The following is a 21,958-nucleotide window of genomic DNA, read 5'->3' as shown; positions in this document are numbered from 1 at the left end:
AAGTGGGCAACATGAAATAGTGATGCATACATGATCGGAGGAATGTTATCACCCCAATCCAATGACCAATCATGTGCTATCATTATTGCTATTCGCTGTGACCAAATGAAAAATTAAATATAAAACTTTCTTGGGGGTACTCGATATTTCTACACACCCTGTATACAGGATGCGTAGAAATATTAGATCCCCCCCCCCACCAAATGGATGAAAATCTGCCTATCCGCTGAAAAAGACGGTGAGCGGGGGGGCTCCAAATTGCTCAGAGTTCCCTAGACCACCGATCGTGACAACTGTCACAAACCAGTTCTTGTAAGAGCGCTGCAACTGAGGGAAGGGAGATTCGTTGGTGGCACCCGAGTACCTGGGCGTGTATAAAGTTGCCTACTTTATTATTTGAAGGGACAACGTTTTTTTCCATCTTGCTTTCGATGGATTGGGAGAAAAAAAATTATTAAACAAAAACAGATTCTTGTTTATTTCTCAGTTCTCATTTGTCTCTCAATAAAAAATCTTGCAAATCAAATGCAAACTAGGTATTCATTTTTTCACTCTAGAGCAATATGCGAGATTTTAGAGGTTCAAAATGTGGTATCTACATGCTGAATTTCGTATTTTCAGCCCAATTCTTACTTTTGTGACTGAATTTTTCAAAAATTTGTTGTAATTCAAGGAAAAAAAGAAAAAAACACAAGGAATGTAAATTTAGAAAAAACTGTGGAGAATAAGTAGTAATAAATTTTGAATCCAAGTACAGACTGCCATAAAAAATTCCTATCACGAAATAAAATCTAGAATAACTTTTAGTGGGACGATGGCGATTGGGAAGGAAGGGAGTAAGATGAGGGTATTTGAATGGGTAAATTGTTTTTAAAAAAGGAGAATTCTTTTAAAAGGGTAGGGTATACAATACAAATGATGTACGGGGGAAGGGTGAGGAGAGGGGTATTTTGGTGAGCTGAGAGATAACGCTTCACATTTATGTATATGTGACCGTCCGCGATAAAACCGACCATCCGTCGCAAAAAATCGAAAACGTTTTTTCGCCTATTTTTGGGCCTCAAATGGTTTAGGGAACAAAAATTCGCGAAAAAAAATTTTCGATTTTTTTGCGACGGATGGTCGGTTTTATCGCGGACGGTCACATATGGCATAGTTGGTAGACTCAAACGAGGGTTTTCCTAATAAAAAAGCAATGTGTGACATTTGTAGTGATGTTAAAATGCGCGCATATTCATTTGCCTGCGCGCAAGGTGAGCATTTGCGCGCAAATTCCACAAATTGGATGTTATTTGCTTCTATTTGTGATTTTCAACAAGAAAAGTTGTCCAAAAAACGGAAAAGCATGAAAAAATAGGGCAAAAGTAAGACAATTTCTCATATTTTATTTAAGAGGAAGTGGAGAGGGGTTCAATATTATTGCTATCGATTTTTTTCACTACTTTGGAAAATATTTTGATTTCTTTTTCAATTCAAAATTTTCAAATTTTTGGATCTTTTCTTCCGAATTGATCATCATTTGAGTGAAAATTTTTAGAAATTGAAATATCCAAAATAAGGGAAGAATAAAATGGAAATTGAAAACTTTTTGATGAAAAGGTAAAAAAGACAATAGCAAGACAATTTCTCACATTTTATATTTTGAATGAAAGGGGGAGGGGAGGAGTTCGATATTATTTTTTCACTACTTCAGGTTGAAAGACTGGGTACCCTAGGATGTAAGCTAGCCCCCCTCCAGATTTGGAGCGACTTCGACCCGTCTCCCATTTAGGAGTAGGCTTAGGAGATCTTCAGGCACCAACACCCTGTACTGTTAAGAATGTGAGGAAGAGATCTCCCAAAGCAGGATCATCCAGAAGGATATGATTTCACAAGTATGAGAGGGAGACACTAGGTCATGCAGCACGTAAAAAAAAAACAATTCACCTACTTACTGCACAAGTAGTGCTTTTTTTTCTTTTTTGGGAAGCAGGAGAAGATGAGAGTAATTTGGAGAATCAAAAATTTTACCAGAGAGTTTTTAAACACATTTTTGGGCAGTTTTAACGAAAAGTAAGATTTTTTGACAGTTGTGTCGGCAAAAAAACGAGACTTTTTGATAGTTTCAATGAAGAGCAAAATTTTTTTGGTGGGTTTTGACCAAAAAAGCAAAACTTATTCACAATTTTAGCAAACAAAAAAACACAGTAGAACTTTATGCTATCAATTTCTAGTGATTTGGGCTAGATTTTTTTTGGAATTTCACAAAAAAAAACATGAAAGGAAATTTTTTTCAAAAAATAGAAAACATATGGCATTTTTGGCAGTTTTCTAAAAAAGCAAAATTTATTTGGTAGGTACTTATACTACTCAATTCTGGAAAAAGACCAACTTTTTGACAAGTTTTGAACGTTTTGACCAAAAAACAAAATTTTTCCACAATTTTAGCAACTAAGAAAAATCTACAAGTTTTTCACAAATTTTTATTAATTTCTGCGAGAAATCAAATTTTTTTGGAAAGCAAAACTTTTTCGAATTCAACTTAAAAAAGGAGTTTATTCAAAAAATTAAGGACTTTCCATTCGTAAAATTTATACCCATGTTTATTTTTACAAAAAAATTTTAATCACAAAATGAAATAAGTACAAATATCTAAGTACCTATTTTTCTGGAAAAAATTTTTTGGCAGTCAAACTTTTATTTGGACATGGATTACATTTCTATGGTCATTACATATATGAAATCGAATTGTCGTTCGCATTACCTAAATTATCGATGCTGAACTGTCGCGTCGTTGACAATTGTCGTTGAAATACCTACCCTATTTTGTCGTTCAAATCACTTTTTCTGTCGTACCAATATATGTATATTCCCCAAAAAAATTTCCAGGGAAAAAACTCGGAGCTTTTTTTGGGGAGGCAAGAAATCGTTGTACTTCTATTGAAAATTTATTGAATTTTAAAAAATGATCAATGAATTTATAAGGAGGTAGAGAGAGAGAGAGAGGTAAAGTCAAATTCTCAAGCTCGAGTTCAAATACAACTTTGAAATCATACCTAAATAGTGAATAATTGTGACTTGCATTGAACGTTGAACGTTATAACAATTTCATTCAAACGAAAATTGCATGAATAACATGCATGTAAAACCGAACATACGCTTGTACAGCCAAACACACGGTTAAAGGTTGAGAAATAAAAAGTCAGCACGCTACTACGGAAGCTAAAAGTTGATAAAATGTATTGTATACGTTAGTTTCGGTTAAGCACCAGCTTATACTTCCGCCTACCGCAATTCAAACGCTGTTGAAGTCTTGCAGGGACGGATTTAACTTTTAATTATTCATGGGGTAGTGTACTTGGTACGTTCGCAACGTATAACCTTGGTCTTGCTATTTCTACGTCTTTTCCGTTTCAACTGATGATTTGTGTTCTTATACCGATTGGTTTGTTCTAAATCAATCCGACTTCTCTTTCCTACTGAGATAATTGTCAAAGTTTCAGAACAAAAGGACAAAATCGTTTACGTTTCGTATACGAATTCATACTTATAGTAGGTAAATCAAACCAGCAAAAGATAAAAAACATTCCACATATCAAAACATGATATCTATCTCTAAGATGATACTACTTTGTATACGCAAAATTACTCTACGTATTTCCTGAATAGCATTCTCATGTGTTTGTGGTTGTTGTTTTTTTCTTCTACACTCAATATGATATCCATAATATACAAAACCCTTTTCTTCTTTCGCTATTATGATTCAATATCGACTGAAATGACGCTCGTATAAAGTTCTTAATTCGCTGTTCTAGGCGAATAGATGCTTCTGTTTTGACAACAGTAATTGCAGTTTGGCGGCTTTTCTTTCACTTGAAAATGCGAAATGGTATCGCGGCGCTTTTTTTCAAATTCTAAAGAAGAAATAAACGCGCCATGAAACGCGCGGCGCCTTTGAGACAGCCTATTCTTTAAAATTTGCACTGAGCGTCTCCGGAGACCAGTACGACTCCACTTTTTCTTTCCACCAACAACGCATATACGAAATACGAATATGGAAGTTGTTAGTTTGAAATGGTTTCTTATAGTATGGTATTGCTTAGAAGCTGCGTTTTGTTTAGTTTATTATTTTTTTTTATCTGCGTCATTTTCGTCGAAATTTTCAAATTTTTCGATTCGTCATCTCTTTGTGAAAATGTGTTTCTTTTTTATTTTGGTAATAAGGGAAACGTTTCCGTGAAATTGAGGCGATAAACAGGTGGTATATTTGCTCCTGGATCAAGATAACTGAGAAATACACACGTACCTATACTGAATGGTTAATTCGATCGTCGTGTTGAAGATTTTTTTTTTATTATTAAATTTGGCTCCATTCCAGAGACTACAATACTCCAGTTGCATTTTAGTGATATGGTCTTACATTTTGAGGTTTTCGATTCATACTGCGGATTTTATTTTCGAATGTATTTTTTTCTTCTCTTAACGAGTACACAACTGAACAAGTTTACTGTTAAGAAAATTATCGACTATTCTTTTACAAACAGTTACAAATTTTATAATACTCTCTAGCTTCAATTTTAACAAAAGCCGAGAATGTTTTTTTCAAGTGCATTCATCTTTTCTATTCTCCAGAAAGATTTGAAACATTTCTTGAGAAATTTGAAAAATCACTGGAGGCTCCAGAATGGCCCAAAACAGTAGTTGTTGACGTGTGTAAGTTAAATTGAAGAAATTTATCACTGTTGTTCCACAAATTTTACACTTTATGAAAAAGTTTAAAAATTGTTCAGATCACTCAAATATTAGAAAATATAGAACACCCCTTTTGTTTGGCAAGACATACTAGTAAACTAGGTATTGGATCATTCCACGTCAATTCGACCAAGAAGTGGTAAGAGAGGGTCGGCGATTTTTTTGAAATTTTTCCCGTGGAAAGATCTTCTGAAGGGATGACCAATGGCGCAAATCGCAGCCCTCTAGACCTTTTTTAAATGCTGCTAGGGGGTGTCAAAGTTTTCAGTGAACTTGAAATATCATCCATTTCAGCAGAGGAACTCGATAACGGCGATACATACCAAAATGGAACTTTTTCCAATAGTTAGAGGTTTTGAATGCCTTTTTGGTGACATCATCGAAATCAGTGTAGCCACTTTTTTTCGTACGAAAAATTAGCTTGAAAAGTTTCAAAGCGTAGTTTTCATATCGTTCCGAGTCTCAAAAATTCTGAAAAAAATATATTATGGACAACTTTTTATGCTGAACAACATATTAAAAAATTGGGATAGCACTAAGTAGTTCGTAAAATCGATTTTAAAAAATTGAAAGTTTGCGAAGCGATTTTTCGATTTTAGAGCAGGAAAATAACGTGAAAAAGCAGGGGCGAAAAGGAAAAAATTGGCCTATCAATTTTTTCTTCGGGAAATGGACCCACTGAACTAGGTACCAAAAAAAAACCGACTCTCCTACCCCCAGAGGAAAATTTTTTAGGGGGCTAAAACCAGTTCCGATGCACGTTTTTTGCGTTTTACTCCGTAAATACTAGGTTTTTGAGAAAAACTACCATAACAAAAAATGTTTCCCTTCAAATTCTCGATAATTTGATACTACGCTCGATACCCATCTCTCAAGGAGGGTGTCTAAAAAAGGGGGTGGAAAGAGTATGTGTTTCAAAAAAGGTCAGTCCAATAAATTAATCAAAATTACTACTTAATATCATTCGTTTTCACTCAAATTTTTTTTACAAACTCTACTCACCCACCTATACTAATCAAACCACCGTTGATTGGTCGTCAACCCTCCTCAGGGGTTGGTGAGGGATGGTGGATTTTTCAAGTAACACACAACTGAATCAAATATTTGAAAAACGAATCTGGACGTGCGATACATCGAATAGTATGTTTTCGAGGTTGCTGAATACGAATATGAACTTATTTTCTGGGTTCGACTTCCCAAAGCCCTTCTGTTCTCCAAAAAGGGGGGTCAAAATTTTGAAAAATTGTGAAAAAGCGAGTGATATATTGAATGGTATGTTTTTGAGGTCGCTGAGTTTGAATATGAAGTTATTTTTTGGATCCAACCCCTCAATGTCCCACTGTGCCCCAAAAAGAGGGCCAAAATTTCGAAAAATTACGAAAAACCCCTTTCATTCAATGAAATAAACTCATCACAAAAAATCAAAATTCAAAGAAATTCAAAAAATAAACGAATTCTAATTTTTTTGCCATGAGTGTGATTTTTATCAACTTTTTCGCGAAATACGCCAGAAAGAGGTCAAAATAAGACATCTGAATTAATCTAAACTTTTTTTGACGTTTGGAATTGAAAATTGAATTTTTTCAAATTTTGATTTTTTTTGTGATGAGTTCATTTTATTGAGTGAAGGGGTTTCTCAACTTTTTCAATAGATATGTTAAAATAGGGGTCAAATGGGTCAACTTCACCAGTCAAAACTTTTTTTATGTTTTAAATCAAAAAATCGCATTTTTTCGCAAAAGTTCAATTTTTGTAAATCAATTTCACGAACTAGTACCATCCCAATTTTTTAATATGTTGTCCAGAATAAAAAGTTGTCCATACTATATTTTTTTCAGAATTTTTGAGAGTCGAAACGATATGAAAACTCTGTTTTGAAACTTTTCGAACTAATTTTTCGTACGAAAAAAAGTGGCAACCTGATTTTTATAATATGAACAAAAATCTATTCAAACCCCTAGCTATTGAAAAAAGTTCCATTTTGGTAGGTATATTGCGGTTATCGAGTAATTCATCGCTGAAATGGATGATATTTCAAGTTCACTGAAAACTTCGACACCCCTCAGCAGCCTTTAAAAGAGGGCTGGAGGGCTGTGATTTGCGCCATTGGTCATCTCTTCAAAAGGTTTTTCCACAAAGAAAATTTCAAAAAAAATCGCCGATTCCCCCCCCCCCCCTCATACCTGTTCTTGGTCGAATTGACGTGGCATGATCCTATTATTAGATAAAAAATTACTGGAGTATGCTACGATACCTTACAAAATATTATACGATTGGTAACCTACAATCATAAATTCCCCAATTCAATTTACCTTACTTATTCGAAAGCAGAAAATAAACTCGACTCAATTTGAGAACAGAATCCAAGTATAGGTACCCATCTAGCATCTACTAATTCAATTACGAGTATTAATAAAACATACGTATTACACCGAGGAAAACATTCTCACACACGTTTTGCGTCTTATGAATTGTAAGTTTTTTAAAAAAACTTCTTATGAAAAAAGAAACGTGACTTCGCAGTTCACACCGAAACCTAATGCAAGAAGAAAAAGCATCGCCAGCGCAAATGTGTTGACATATAGTTTATCGCTCCAGTAACAGAGCGTCGCACAGTCTGCGTTTGGCGAGTTTTCGCATTTTAACTTTTATTGCACATGTCTCGGAATCTACTGCAGCGAGTTGATTTGATTGTAAATGTATCACCACTGTGGCGAGTCGTTTTTTAAAATGAACTTAAATCATTTTACTCTCTCACCGCTAAACTCTTGGCGTCTTGGCTTTTAGCATTTCGTTGCTCTTGGTTCGAGTCGTAAAATTTAAAAGAATATTCGATATTATTAGAACTATTTCGGGATTAAATTCGAGTAAACTGCAGACAATATTCGCGCTACTGCGTCACCAAAGATGATAAAACATTATAGCACATTTTTTGATGTATCTACCGTGCGCTATAGGTTTGTTTGCACGAAAACAAACCACTCAGGGATCTAAGCGATACACGCAATATTGAAAAAAAAAGAGGAAAAAAACTCAAAAACACCCATTTGTAAAAAAAAAATAAATAAAATAAGACACCCGCCACAAAACTTCACCACTTTTAAAGGGCAACCATCGGTGTAAAAGTTATGTTGTAAAAAATATATTACCCTCACAGTTTTGTATATACGAAACTAAACAAAAACCAAGACGAAAACCCTTTTTCGACAAAACGTTCCGCGTATAAACCTACTACATAGATCTGGCCGGAAAATATTTCAGAAATTTCGCCGATTCTTTTTGTCAATTTTCAAGACCAAAAATAGGTCCGGTATTTATCAAGCGTAGGCACCTATACCTGATGACAAAAAATTCGAAACATTTGCCTACTTTTTTCAATTTATTTAAATAAAACGGGCTTATTTGGCACAAAAAAAGACTATAAAATATGTAACTGGAAGAAGTGATTGGTTGAAAGCGGATGGTAAATAGATAAATAATATTAATTTTGATTAGTTTATCTGTACTTCAAGCATCCTCTATGGTTCGAGTTTTAACACGACAATAAAATTACCGATGAAATAACATTGCGTTAAACGATGCACGAAACACGTCAAAGTTACAATTTTCAAACTAAACTTGCTTTTTCGAGCTGTTATGCTTCTAATAAATGTTGATAAGATTCTGATTTATTGAACCTTTCATAGCGTAGAAGGTAAACCGAGTGTAAAACATAAAAAATGAAATTATCAGCGTCAGAAAAAACCCTCCGAAATTCACCTTGCTTACTTTCTTTTTATATAGGTATTTTTTTTTCATGCACGCTTGAAGCGAATTCTGCAAATTTTTTTTCAGTTTTGATGCATTCGTTGAAAAAATTTGAAACAAAATTTCAATTTTTAACCTTGGTAAGAATTTTTAACAAAATGTTTAACGTTTGAAGTCGCTGCTTCATATCTTACTGAAAATGAATCTTTTTACCAGGAAAATACCAAGTACATACTTAATGGAGTAAAATAATAAAAATCCCATCAAACTCTAAAAAAAATTCGTATTTTCCATTTTTTTTTTATATGTACAGCTACCTACTTAAATGTTTCGCTCCTATAGTTTGTACGATCTCCCTTATTCTTTCATGTTAATTTTGGTTGCATGGTTAGCAAAAATGTAGAAGAAAACATCAAAAAAGTAATTTGGTAAAAGAAATGCCTAATGTCTCAAGATTATGTTTTTCACAAAATTATTAAATTTGAAAATTTGCGATTTTTCTCCTGCTCATTACTAATGATGAGCACCTAGGTTTGCGAAAAAAATCACCACATAAAAAATTCACAGACGGATAAAAAATTTTAAATCGTATTTCAAATTGTTTTTTCAATGAGGCTTGATTAAAAAGTCTACAATGAAATAATTTATAATTCTTTGGGTAAAAAAATATTTTTTAATTAGCTTTATTGCGAAAATTTGATTTCAGCATGACGGTAATGTAATTTTTTTTCAAAATACGTTTCTTTTAAAGCAGGTATGAAAAAAGATCGGTATTAATAAAATACGTATCGATTTTTTTTCTTCTTCTTTACTAAATTGTCCAGCAGAAAATAATGACAAAATTGTATTGAAGTTTGACAAATTTTGGTGGAATATAGGTATCAATGAAAACTCTGAATTTTCTTTTTAATCCGAAAATGAATTCGAAAAAATACTTTCTTACAAGAGAAGTGTTATAACGAACAGAATTTTTTTTAAATCTTAACTAGGTACATTAAAAGAACATGAAAAATTTACTTATCATCAGAGCGCTCTAGTTCATTTTTCGATATTTGGTGAATTTTTAAACATTTAATTTGGGCCAAAAATGCAAAAATCGAAATTTTACCAAACTGAGCTGGAAAGCTTAAATTTATTAAAACTTACCTAATGCCTATGTATCCAATTTTCAACCCACCGATAAATCGTTGGAAAAACTATTTAAATCAAATAGGTAAGCGGGTTTATATGTGCTTAAGTTGATTAGGACAGATTTATAAGCTGAACTTGAATTTTCATAAAGTTGCTGGAGGCTCCAAAATGCCTGAAAACTACCTCCAATCGACTCAAAATGGGCTGAATATTAGCTTTTCAACTTCATTGGATACAATTGTGTACAAATTTCAGCTTTCAAAAATCAGCTTGAAAATCTAGATTCTAGGACGTCTGGAATTAATTCGAAACAGCGTTCAATCGAGTAGGGGGGGGGAGAGGGTTCAAAAAATATCACGAAAAGGAAATATGTATTGGTAGATTTTTACCAACTAAAGTTAGAGGAGATTTTTATTTTGAGCTGCTCAGAATTGATTATTTATGGATAAATTCGTATTTTGAACAATTTTCTTCCCAAAAGCTTAGGATCAATTCCACCAAAACATCAAAAGATATCTATAATTTCTGAAGCATAGAAAGTATTTTGGAACGTAGTTCTGCCATTTTTTTGGCCATTATTGTCAATTTCAAAAAAAAATAAAATAACTTGAAGGTAGGTCAGCTTTTAGCAATTTTTCTCGATTTTTTGAAATTAGCATTATGACTTGAAAATTGTCACTTCTGAGATCCAAAATATTTTTTTTTTTTTGCATCAGGAAATGGTATCTTTTAATGTTTTGGCGTAATTGAACCAATTAATATTCTGAGAAAAAAGGTTCAAAAACAAACTCACCCAAAAACGAGAGGTTTGCATCCTAAAATTGATCTTGGATTATAATTGGAATATATCTCAGATCAATGCAGAATCTCGAGTACCTATCTTATTATCTTTTGAAACTGGGCAATTTTCGCACAAAACAGGTTAGGTAAAAGTTGAAGCGAAAAATGTCCCTCATGTTGATGACCCGAATTGCTCGACGATTGAATGTTTTTTACAAACATAAATGACTTATTTTAATAAAACTTCTCGAATTACATAACATTTCATTAAATTTTCAAATATCGCTAGAAAAAAACCTAAAATTATAATGAGTAAGTCTGCGTTACATTCATTTTGAAATGTTTACGTCACATCAATCACAACTTTTCGCAGTTTTTTTTATTATGACTACAGCGTCTTTAAAATGTGATTTTGGGTACACCTCACCCCACCATCCTCTAGTTTAGCTTCACTACATACACCGTACAATCAAGTACCTAACTTTGAAACAATCCATTTACTGTAATAGCGCTATTCGCTTAGTTTTACGTTAACAATTTTCTACATCTGACAAAAAGTATGGCGTTCCAGATTTTTGAGTTAATTCTTCGTGACAGTTACCGCACCATTGACCGCACAAATCCCACTCGGAAATGGCAATCTTTTCCTTTTCTAATTCGTACTTTTTATTTTCGATTGTTTTATGATCATCTCGTACGTATCGCTTTCTTTTATGGTCATAAGGTTACGTATAATGAAGAATTTTGTTAGGCTTCTAGAGCAGGAAAATAACGTAAAACAGCAGGGGCAAAAAGGAAAAAATTGGCACATCAATTTTTTCTTCGGGAATGTGTTCAGATGGACCCTCTGAACCACCAAAAAAAGCCGACTCTCCTACCCCTGGAGGAAAATTTTTTAGGGGGCTGAAACCGGTTCCGATTCACGTTTTTTGCGTTTTACTCCGTAAATATTAGGTTTTAGAGAAAAACTACCATGACGAAAAATGTTCCCCTAAACATACTATTCGATATATCGCACGTCCAGATTTGTTTTTCAAATATATGATTCAGTAGTGTGTTACTTGAAAAATCAAGCAACCCTCACGAACCCCCGAGGGGGGTTGAAGACAAACCAATGGTAGTTTGATTAGTAGTTGGGTGAGTAGACTTTGTAAAAAAAATTTGAGCGAAAACGAATGATTTTAAGTGGTAATTTTGATTAATTTATTGGACTGACCTTTTTTGAAACACCTACTCTTTCCACCCCTTTTTTTGGACACCTCCCTTGAGCAACGGGTATCGAGCGTAGTATCAAATTGTCGAGAATTTGAAGGGAAACATTTTTCGTCATGGTAGTTTTTCTCTAAAACCTAATATTTACGGAGTAAAACGCAAAAAACGTGAATCGGAACCGGTTTCAGCCCCCTAAAAAATTTTCCTCCAGGGGTAGGAGAGTCGGCTTTTTTTTGGTGGTTCAGAGGGTCCATCTGAATACATTCCCGAAGAAAAAATTGATGTGCCAATTTTTTCCTTTTTAAAACCGCTATTTGCCCGCTCTATTCTTAGCGTTTGTACGATGGATACTGGATATATGTGTTTTTTTTTTGAATTGAAATACTAAAAAATTCATCCGAAATTTTGATTATTCAATTCTTAAGAACATAGTCCGGCAATAATTCTGAAACAGTCCTTAGTTGGAAGTTTAAAATCGATCATACTAGAAGTTGATTCTCATAGTGCAGGACTGTCTCCCTCACCTCAATTCAACTCTTGCTCGCCACTTCTTGAAAAATATGAAAATTTTTGAGAGCAATATTTTTAGTCATTCGTTCATGTTTTTGTTAAGTAGGTATTAAAAAATGCATTTTCAAAATGCATTTAACTACATTGATAACTTAACCTAACCTAACATAACTGACGATTGTTTATTGTTCATAAATAAGTATACTCACATCGACTTTTGTATTAAATATTGGGAACGTTTTCGTATGTGGACGCAGCGATGGATCATATCGAAAAAATTCTCTCGTTCCTCTGTACCATTTCATTGATAAAAGTGAAAGACCTTCTAAATCATAAAAGCAATACAATGTTACATCACTACGAAATTTCACTTCCCACGCATCAGCTGTCAAGGTCACTTGCGGTGCACACATTCGTTCTGAAAAAAAAACAACACGTCATGATTAAAGTTTGGTTGTGAGTATAATTAGTGAAAATTATCAGATCATATAAAATAAGTAGGTACCCTACCCTCAGAACAGAGGCTTTATATCATAGGTAATATTTCAGTGTCGCATAAATAAAAATTATTTTTTCAGTCAAGTACCTTTATCGAATACTTAATACATTTTTTTGAAATTTAATTTGAAAATAACCTATCCAAATCCTTGACAAAAACACTTGTTGAATTACATTCAACACACTCAAGTGAGATTTCATCTAACAAAACGTCCAAAAATATCCCCTGCACTCGAAGAAGCGAGAATTAAAGGAGGAAGGTCGCTGAGAAAAGTTTATTTTTATAATTAATTCCTACCCACGAAACCCTCAAGTTCTTCTCTCACTAAAAAAAATCTGAAAAATGTTTTTAAAAAAAATCGAAAACAAACTCGAACTTATCGTAGGCAGGTATTAGGTATCTGCTGTCTTTCAATATCAAACTTTTCAATGACCATATTACTCGATACCTAAAAAAAAAGTTACCGACAATTAAATTTATATTCACGCAAAAAAATCAATTAAAAACAAGTGTTTTATTTATGAAAACCTTTTGAAAAGGGTACGTTTTTCGGGATCCTTTTAATGAGCCGAGACTTCTCTTTCAATTAGAAAATTACTCCACGGCGAGAACAATTATTAAAGGGGTTTTCTCGGGTAAACGGTCGCGAAAGCGAGGGAATATAACTTGCAGGGCGTTAAATAAACCGTAAGGAAATACTATAACTCGTTCGCATCCAATGAACAATTTCGTTCAACTACGAATACACAACACAGTATTACGTACGTTTAGGTAAAATAAAAACAACTCGTTTTTTAAAATAATTTTCACTCGTAAAATTTTATTTTCAAGGAATATTTATTTGCATAGTTACATTGTTTTTTTTTCTTTTCATTTTTTTTTCATTTCAAACACGGTACTCTTTCTAAATATCGAAACATTAAGCGGCAGATGTTACGGGCGGTATCTAATTTTTAAAACAGCTCTCTTTCTAATAATATCAAGCTTTCACATTTTTCTCTCTATATTTTTATTTTCACAACGTGGCATTTTCTATCACACTTTCTCGTTGTTATAATAGTAATAATAATAATAATTTACCGTCATTATTGCATAAGAGAGTGAATCATTTATTCTCTCCTTTTTTTGTGGTGTCTGTTTTGAACTCGGTTACTGTTATTTAAATAGCTACCCGGGGGAAAAAGTTCAAACTTGGCCATACATGATCATGTATGGCGACTTCATACATGATCATACTAAAAAATTGTCCCCCACATGGTCATGTATGGATCATTTGTATGAAATTGCATGTTTTATATCATACATTTTATTCTATAATCTAGAAAAGTGTCTATAATCTGGGAAAATGTCTGAAATTCATTTATCCACATTTGTCTTGCATTCTTAGCACATCTTATGTACTTATACCATTCAGCAAATCATCCCATATATTTTATACTGACAATATTTTTACTATAAAAATTCACAAATTCTCGAATTTTAAGTATGATCATACATGTTCATGTTAAAAAAAATCCCCGCATTTTCACATGATCATGGTTACACTAAATCATACTTGATCATACATGATCATATATGACATGTATGATCATGTGGGGGACAATTTTGTAACATGAGCATGTATGGAAACTTCGGTTTATGTATGATCATGTATGCTCGAGTTCATCCACCATACATGATCATGTATGGCCAAGTTTGAACTTTTTTCCCCGGGTACCTATGTATTGCTAACTGAATAGTGCAATTTTAAAAGGTACAAAATTAAGATCCAGGTTGAAAGATTAATTCGAGGCATTTATTTCAACACGATGATTCATTCAACGTAAGAATAGTTCGTTGAAAACCTGCGTAGAAATAAATACCATGAAAGATGGAACCACGTTAATAGAATTGCCTATTCACTTCGCCGTAAATGCGCAATGCGCACAGCCGTGTTAATAAAATTGCCTATGCAGTTTGCCGTAAATACGAGTATTATTTCAAAATGTAATATTAATTTTTAACTCCGCGCCGCACAGATCCATTTCAATGTCCAAAAAATTACTCGAAGTAGTTTTCCTCGAATGCATGTTTTGAGTGAGCGTTCCTCAACTGAAGATCTTGTCCTTCAGAATGGATTTTTGACCAATAGTATGGAAAAATTTTAATCCTAGCACAAAAGTTGTTCGCAAACAATTTTTTGGCAATTTTTTCGATTTTTTGAAATTGGCAACAATGACTAAAAAATTGGCATCACTTTGTCCTAAAATATTCTTCCAGATTGAGGAATGATATCTTTCAATATTTTGGAATAATTAAAAGTAATGGGCCATTCCACACATCAACTCAACCAACGTTTTTGAGTCATGTCTTTCGATTTCGCTCAAATTTTTTTTACATACCCATCCAGTAAGTAAGAACCCTGCAATTAGTTTGGTCCCAGCCCCCTCAGGGGGTGGGTGGAGGGACTTCCATTATCCATTATTTTCACATTGTCTCGAGGTACTCAACTTCAGCAGCTCATTCTTCCAAAACTATGATATGTACTTTGATCAAAAATGATTTCTCAGTTCGAAAGGGCATTGCATTCAGAACTTTTTAAGCATTTTGACATTTTTAAAAATTAAAATTTGAACTTTCAAATTGAAAGTTCAAATTTTAAAATGGCGCTGTAAGTGGAAGTTACCATTTAAAATTTTGAACAAATGTCCATAGATGTATCTTTTGATGCTTTTTTGAAATATTTAAGTTTCGAGATTGGATCTTTTGATGGAGGAGGAGCACCCCCACCCCCAATTTTGGGCGAAACTTTCGAAAGAAAATCTGGGCATGTGATATATTGAATTCTATGTTTTTGGTGACGCTGAATACGAATATGACGTCAGATTTTTGATTGGACCCGTCCACGGCCCCCAGCACCTCCCCGAAAGGGGTAACCCCCCAAAAAAAGGATCACATTCTTGTGACACATGAAATAGTATGTTTTCGATATCGCTGAACACGAATATAGCCATAGTTTTTTAGATCGACCACACTCATGGCCCGCAGAACCTCTCCCAATTGGTGAGTCCAAAAAAATTGTTGGGACCGTGAATGGGGTCCAATCAAAAATCTGACGTCATATTCGTGTTCAGCGTCACCAAAAACATACAATTCGATGTACCACATGCCCCAGATTTTCTTTTGAAAGTTTCGCCCAAAATGGGGGTGGGGGTGCCCCCTCTCCATTAAGGAATTCCATCTCGAAACTTAAATATTTCGAAAAAGCATCAAAAGGTACATTTTGAAATTTGAACTTTCAATTTGAAAGTTCAACTTTCAACTTTTGAAAATTTCAAAATGCTTAAAAAGTTCTAAATGCAATGTCTTTTCGAACTGTAAAATCAGTTTTGATCAAAGTATCATAGTTTTGGATGAATGGGCTGCTGAAGTTGAGTACCTCGAAACAATGTGAAAATAATGGAAGCCCGCTGGGACTAAACTAATTGCGGTGTTCTTACTTACTGGATGGGTATATATTGTAAAAAAAATTTGAGCGAAATCGAAAGACATGACTTTCAAAATCACCTTTTTTTGGTTGAGTTGACATGGAATGACCCTATAATGAGAAATATTTGCGAAGAAAACAATTTCAAAACACAGCAAAAAATAAGCGATTTGCAAATTTTAAACCGCTCTGCAGTCCTTAGAAGAGGTCTTGGATTTGGACGATGATAGCATTGATAGCACAGATCGATGCAGAATCTCAAATACTTTCATTTGGGACTGGGCCATTTTCTCTGAAAAGATTTGGCAAGCAACAGGTGCGAAAAACCAATTTTTTCGGAACTGTCCCTTCGTTGAGGTCTTATATCTCCCCTCCAGGGACACCTTGAGGGCCTGACCTTATTTCATAATGAAACTTTGTTTCTAGAAGAAACCCTGGTTAAAGCATATAAAATTACGCCAATATAGGGACTAATTTATGATAAGGAAACGTCTTAAATCAAAATTGATGAGTGTCTGGTTAAAAGGAAAAGTAAAAGTGCAGAATTTCTAAACAGTGATGGATTACAAACTTTTGTATAGATATAATTAAGACTTTGTATTCGTCGAATAAGCGAAAGAAACAAGATGTAATATCTTGCAACTATCCTGAAATCTGTAAGTTTATCTTTTAAAAGTAGATACTGTACTTACGAGAGATATGTTATGAAAAGTACACAAGCAGGAAGAATTTCGGTTTTCGAAACCATATAATTAATGCTTAAAAACACATACCGAATGGGAATTCACGTTCACGACCGAAAAAGCTTTTCGTCTGAATCGTTCTTTACGATATGGTTAAACCAACTGCGAAGATTTCTTTACCACACCAACATGTTAGCTATTTAACAAGTTTCATATTAAAGCGTAAAAGTTGTAATACCTTTTAAAATTTTCTCCGTCTTTGTTTGTCATGTATATTTACCTGGGGACATGAAACATTTCCTTTTATTTTCATTTCGGAAGTCTCTTTTGCAATTCCAAACAAATTAACAAACAAGAAATGCAAGTTTATTTTAACAACGAGAAGAAATAATTACCAACAAATTTCTCTCTTTTTGTTTCTCAGCGAGTGGTTTATTTTCAGGCAATGCGAAAAAGGCAACTTTTAAACGGTAAACAAAGTTGAGATAAAAAGACGCCACTAATACGGAATTATCTTTTTAAAATGTAGCAAAATGATGAAAGCATAATTACACTTTCTTCATAATGTACATTTTGAAATTATATACCGACGAAGCTTATGTTTTAAATTTTATAAAAATATTTCTTTGTTTGTTTTCGCGAGGTAGGTAATTTTCAAGCTTTCATTCTTATAGTTTTGCAAGCGTTAATGTTTAATTAATATTTTAAAAAACCACTTGTAGATATGTAGGTCTAGGTAAGCACATAAGGATCTATTCATTTCTCAAACCTACACGCATTAAAAAAATATACCTATAAAACAATTTCAAAGGCATTCGTCGAAACGCAAATGTCAAGAGATCAACAGATTCGTACTACTTGCAAGCAGATTTAAAGCAGATCTATTTAAAAGTTTAAAAAATAATATCTACGTAATTACGTCACAACTTCACAAAACGATATTCTGATAATATACGTAGGTACCTACTACCTACATTACACAATCAACATTTCTCTCTTTGACGATGTAGATGTTGATGCTGTTCCGTATTGTTTAAACAACAACGTCGTCGAGACGAGTTGCTTTGCAGAGAACAAGTAATTTTCATTCTTTAAAAAGTAAATAAGACGCTGTTCAATGCTGCTGAACCGCAGATCTACACTAAATTAAAAACTCTCTAAAAATACTCCATCCTTTGTAATTAAATTACGTTAAATTCATCGTAATAAGGAAACATGACGAGAATTACCAGCATTTATAGCTTTTATAGCGACAAAAGTATTTTCATTTCTGTGTAATTTGCCTCGTTTACCGAATTATCGTGGTTTTCCAGCGACATTACACTCGTCTGATTTTTTTCTGTAAAGGAATTTCACTTATTAAAATTACCCAAGTTCAACTTGAACTAGGTACCTATATCTAAAAGGTTACATCGTGGAGAAATTTAAATTAAGTGTAGAAGGAATCGTTACAATTTCGAAAATATTTTTCAAAGTTTTCAAATTCAAGGAGAATGGTTTGAAATTGAATTGAAAATTTATCGATTTAGATGAAACGAAGAAAATAATTTTTTAGGCACTCGTGTTCCAGCATCACGTAACTTTCCAAACCATAACTTGTAGGATTATAGAGACTTGGAATTTACAGCAACAGCGAAATAATCCGTGTTTCCTTTTTTTTTCTTCTTCAAATTTTCTTGCCCAAGGAGTTGAATCAATCTGTTGATCTGTTCCATTTTCGATTTAAATAAATATTTTAGACATACCTACTTGGATAATTAATACTCGAGTGTCTCGAGTAAATAGGTACGAAATCTAAATTTTTATCAATTTGTTAGAGTTTAAAACAAGGCTGAAGTTGATTTTTTCAAGGTTAGCGAATTTTTGAACGTGGGAAATTTTTTTTGAGAAAAATAGGCATCTATATATGTACTTGCAAACATTGAAATGAAAATTCGATTTTCTTTGCATTTTAAAAAGAGAAGCAAAACATAATTTTCAGATTTTACCAGTTCAATTTCAAAATTTTGGTGGTTCAATGAACATTTGAAAACTGAAAATCACCGAGATGTAAAAACCGCGAAGAAAAACTTGAAGGTACGAGTAATACATACTAATAATGCGAGCTATTTCTACCATTTTAATCAAGAATACACCAAAATTTGAAGAATTAACTTCGGTAGTTCAAAATCGAGCAGTGAGATGCAGGTGAGGTGCCCAATTTTGAGAGAAAAACTGCTATAAATTATAGATATAAATATTTAACTGGATCGGAAACTTACATTTAAAATGTATAGAAAAAATTGAATCAAGAAGCCGGCATGGCCTGTTTTAATTAAGAGGCGAAACTTCAAAATTTCAGTTTTAATTAGTTTTTTGTATTATAGAAAAGTTTCAATGACTGTAACCGAAAGAAAAAAGCATCCAGAGTATTTTAGGGGAGTTAAAACTTGCAAATTGTGAGCTTTTTATTCCACTTTCATCAAAATCAGCTGATCCTAATCACCCCCTACGATTTAGCCAATCAGAAACGAGTGTTTCCGGATTTCCGAAGATTATCTAAACTCGACTATGGACAAGTGAGGGACCTTTAATGACAGAAAAATTTTTGAACCGAACAAAGTGAAATCGAATAATCTTATAAAAATACATCACGAGCCAAAATTTAAGACACTTAAGTTCATTTTTCAATTTTTGGAAATTTTAAACAAATCAAATTTGAGTAAAAAATACCAACAAAAAAAATCAAAATTTTATAAAATTGACATTAAAATGAAATTGGGCGTCTAAAGCGATTTGCAATTCCCCTTTCTCCACCCAATCAATTTCCATATTTTCAAAAAATGTCATAAAAACTGTCCAAATCAATTTAAAAGCACGTTTAAATGGGATTGGACCTTTTTGGTGACTCATATGACCAAATTTCACACCATTTTTCCAAAGTAGCGAGTAGGTTTCTCCTAGCTCAAAATCGTATATTTCTCTAGCGATTTCATGATTAAAATTTTTAAAAAATTCAATTTTTAAACAGCAGTAACTGATTTTGGAAAAATAATGGGTAATTGATCAAGTGCGTTACTAACATAATTATACTGAACAAGTTTATAGGTGCTCAAGCTCATTTCTATAGATTTTACAATATTTTTTGGGAAACTAGAATTTTCAAAAAATTTGCTTGCAGCTATAATAAACCACCTAAAACCATCTTCAAATTATAAAATTTCTGGAAAAATAGGTATGTAAAATTTTTATAGAATTCCAAGCTGGCAGAAACTAAAAGTACCAATTCCGTTTATACGTGCTAAAGTTGAATTAGACGAATTTTAAAGCTTTTTTTCGGAAACTTGAATTTTCAAAAAGTTTCTGAAGGATAAAAACCGACTCAAAACCAGTCTCAATCGACTCAGCATGTTAAAATGAATATATAGAATAAATTTCAGGTTTCCAACTCCATTAGTCAAACTTTTGTAGAAATATTTCAACTTACAAAAATCTACTGGAGGCTTAGAACTGCTCAAAACGGTTAGAAATAATTTCAAATCGATTTAGAGTGAGGGGAATCGAAAGTAGAGCACTTACATACCAAGTTTAGACTTTCTGGGTCAATTTCGTGAAATTTTGATTTTTTTTTCATTTTAAACCCAAATTTGATTTTTAAAATTCATCAAAAATTAAAAAATGAACTTTGGTATCTGAAATTTTAGCTGGTGATGTAGGATCTTTTTCAACATGCTTTTTCAATTTAGATTGTCTGGTTCAACTCCATGGGTATACAACTGCAGCAAGATCCATGAAAATTCTTCTTCTGAGTTCTGATTTTTTTTGTGCTAGATGAACATTAGGTACCTACAAAACTAGACGAATTATAGGCTTGAATTTGACTCGAGAGTTGATCAAAAATACCAGCTTTGAGAGAGAGTAATTTCATCGAAATTGGTGAATAAAATTAAGAAAATTCTAACTATGCTCATTTCATATTACGTACTACCAACTATTGGTACCTTGTAATCAGAAAAGTCAAAATATTTCGTTGCTTTTGTATCATTTTTTTAAAGTAATGTTCATGAAATTCGAAATTCATTTACATCTAGGGGTACTTGCAGTAATTCCCAACGCTGTAAATACATCAATTCCTTCGAATTAATAATTAATTAATCTTTCAACGTCAAAAACCAAAAATATAATCCACTCTCTAGAAATAACTTCATGCTTCCGAGGTAATTTTATTCAAGTATGAATAGTACATACGAAATGATTCGATAACGAAATGAATAACTCGAAAATAATACCTACCCCAACAGAAGAACCCGCCAAGTAAGTAGATAAGAATTAAGCTTGTACTTATATCGTACACTCTCTTTACAAGCAGGTGGTTTCAAATTAAATTCCATCTCCTGCGCCCTGCGCCGAAACGCGCGGATAAACGTCGTAATAAAACATATTTCTTTCATTTTGACCCATTTAAAATTCATACCTCATCGTAATACTTCACAATGCGGATGTAAACCGAATATTGCAATTTGAAAACTTAAAAACCATAAACCATTTATTATTCTATTTTTTTGGCAAACCACGCCATCTTCCAACAAACCACGCGTAAAATATTTCCGCGTTTCTAATAAAAAGGCGAACAAACTCATAAGCGCGAAATCGCTCTGCGAAACTATACCACCGCACAGTAGCGATTTCCAAGACTACGAAAAAATAACTCGCTGCGATAGAAAATTCCAGGCGTTAGTTTATACTTTACACCTTCGCTCGGTAATCTACCATATTACAATGTAGAACAAAGTTTTTTGAAAATAAATTGTAAAAATCGTCAAAGTTTCGCCGCTTGCAATTTTTTTGTGTTTGAAATTGAATTAATTTCAATTTTCAATACCGGTATCAGTGTTTTCCTTTCTTTGCCTTTCCCTACTTTTCCAAGAACCTTACCTTGGGAAAGAGGCTCAAAAGTAAAAAATTTTCAAATCACAACCTTGGATACTTACCAGATAAAAATAGCAACATAAAAATGAAGTAAATCAAATAAATTAAAAATTGGAAACCGAAATGAATGTAATCGTTTTGGTTTCAGTTCTCCTACAGTTGAGAACATCAAAATCATATGGATATTAGAATAAAACTTCTGGTCCACATTTTCTCCATGTCAACGAAATAAAAAGAGGTATTTTTTTATAGGCAGTGTAATCTCGGGAGAACACACACCTATGTCAAGTG

The 21,958-nt window shown here is 33.2% G+C and overlaps 1 protein-coding gene across 2 annotated transcripts in view; it reads right to left on the bottom strand.

The window, feature by feature from the left end:
* Positions 1 to 21,958, bottom strand: part of LOC135840558 (uncharacterized) — a 191,957-nt gene that overhangs the window by 23,014 nt on the left and 146,985 nt on the right. For both annotated transcript variants that reach the window (XM_065357166.1, XM_065357167.1), the window contains exon 2: positions 12,321 to 12,529. In XM_065357166.1, coding sequence (XP_065213238.1) covers positions 12,321 to 12,529 — 209 coding nt within the window. The remainder of the gene's footprint in view (positions 1 to 12,320; positions 12,530 to 21,958) is intronic.

This window comes from Planococcus citri, chromosome 3, assembly GCF_950023065.1.
Source record: "Planococcus citri chromosome 3, ihPlaCitr1.1, whole genome shotgun sequence".
In the NCBI taxonomy this organism is placed as follows: Eukaryota; Metazoa; Arthropoda; class Insecta; order Hemiptera; family Pseudococcidae; genus Planococcus; species Planococcus citri.
This window is presented reverse-complemented; position numbering and strand designations above follow the sequence as displayed.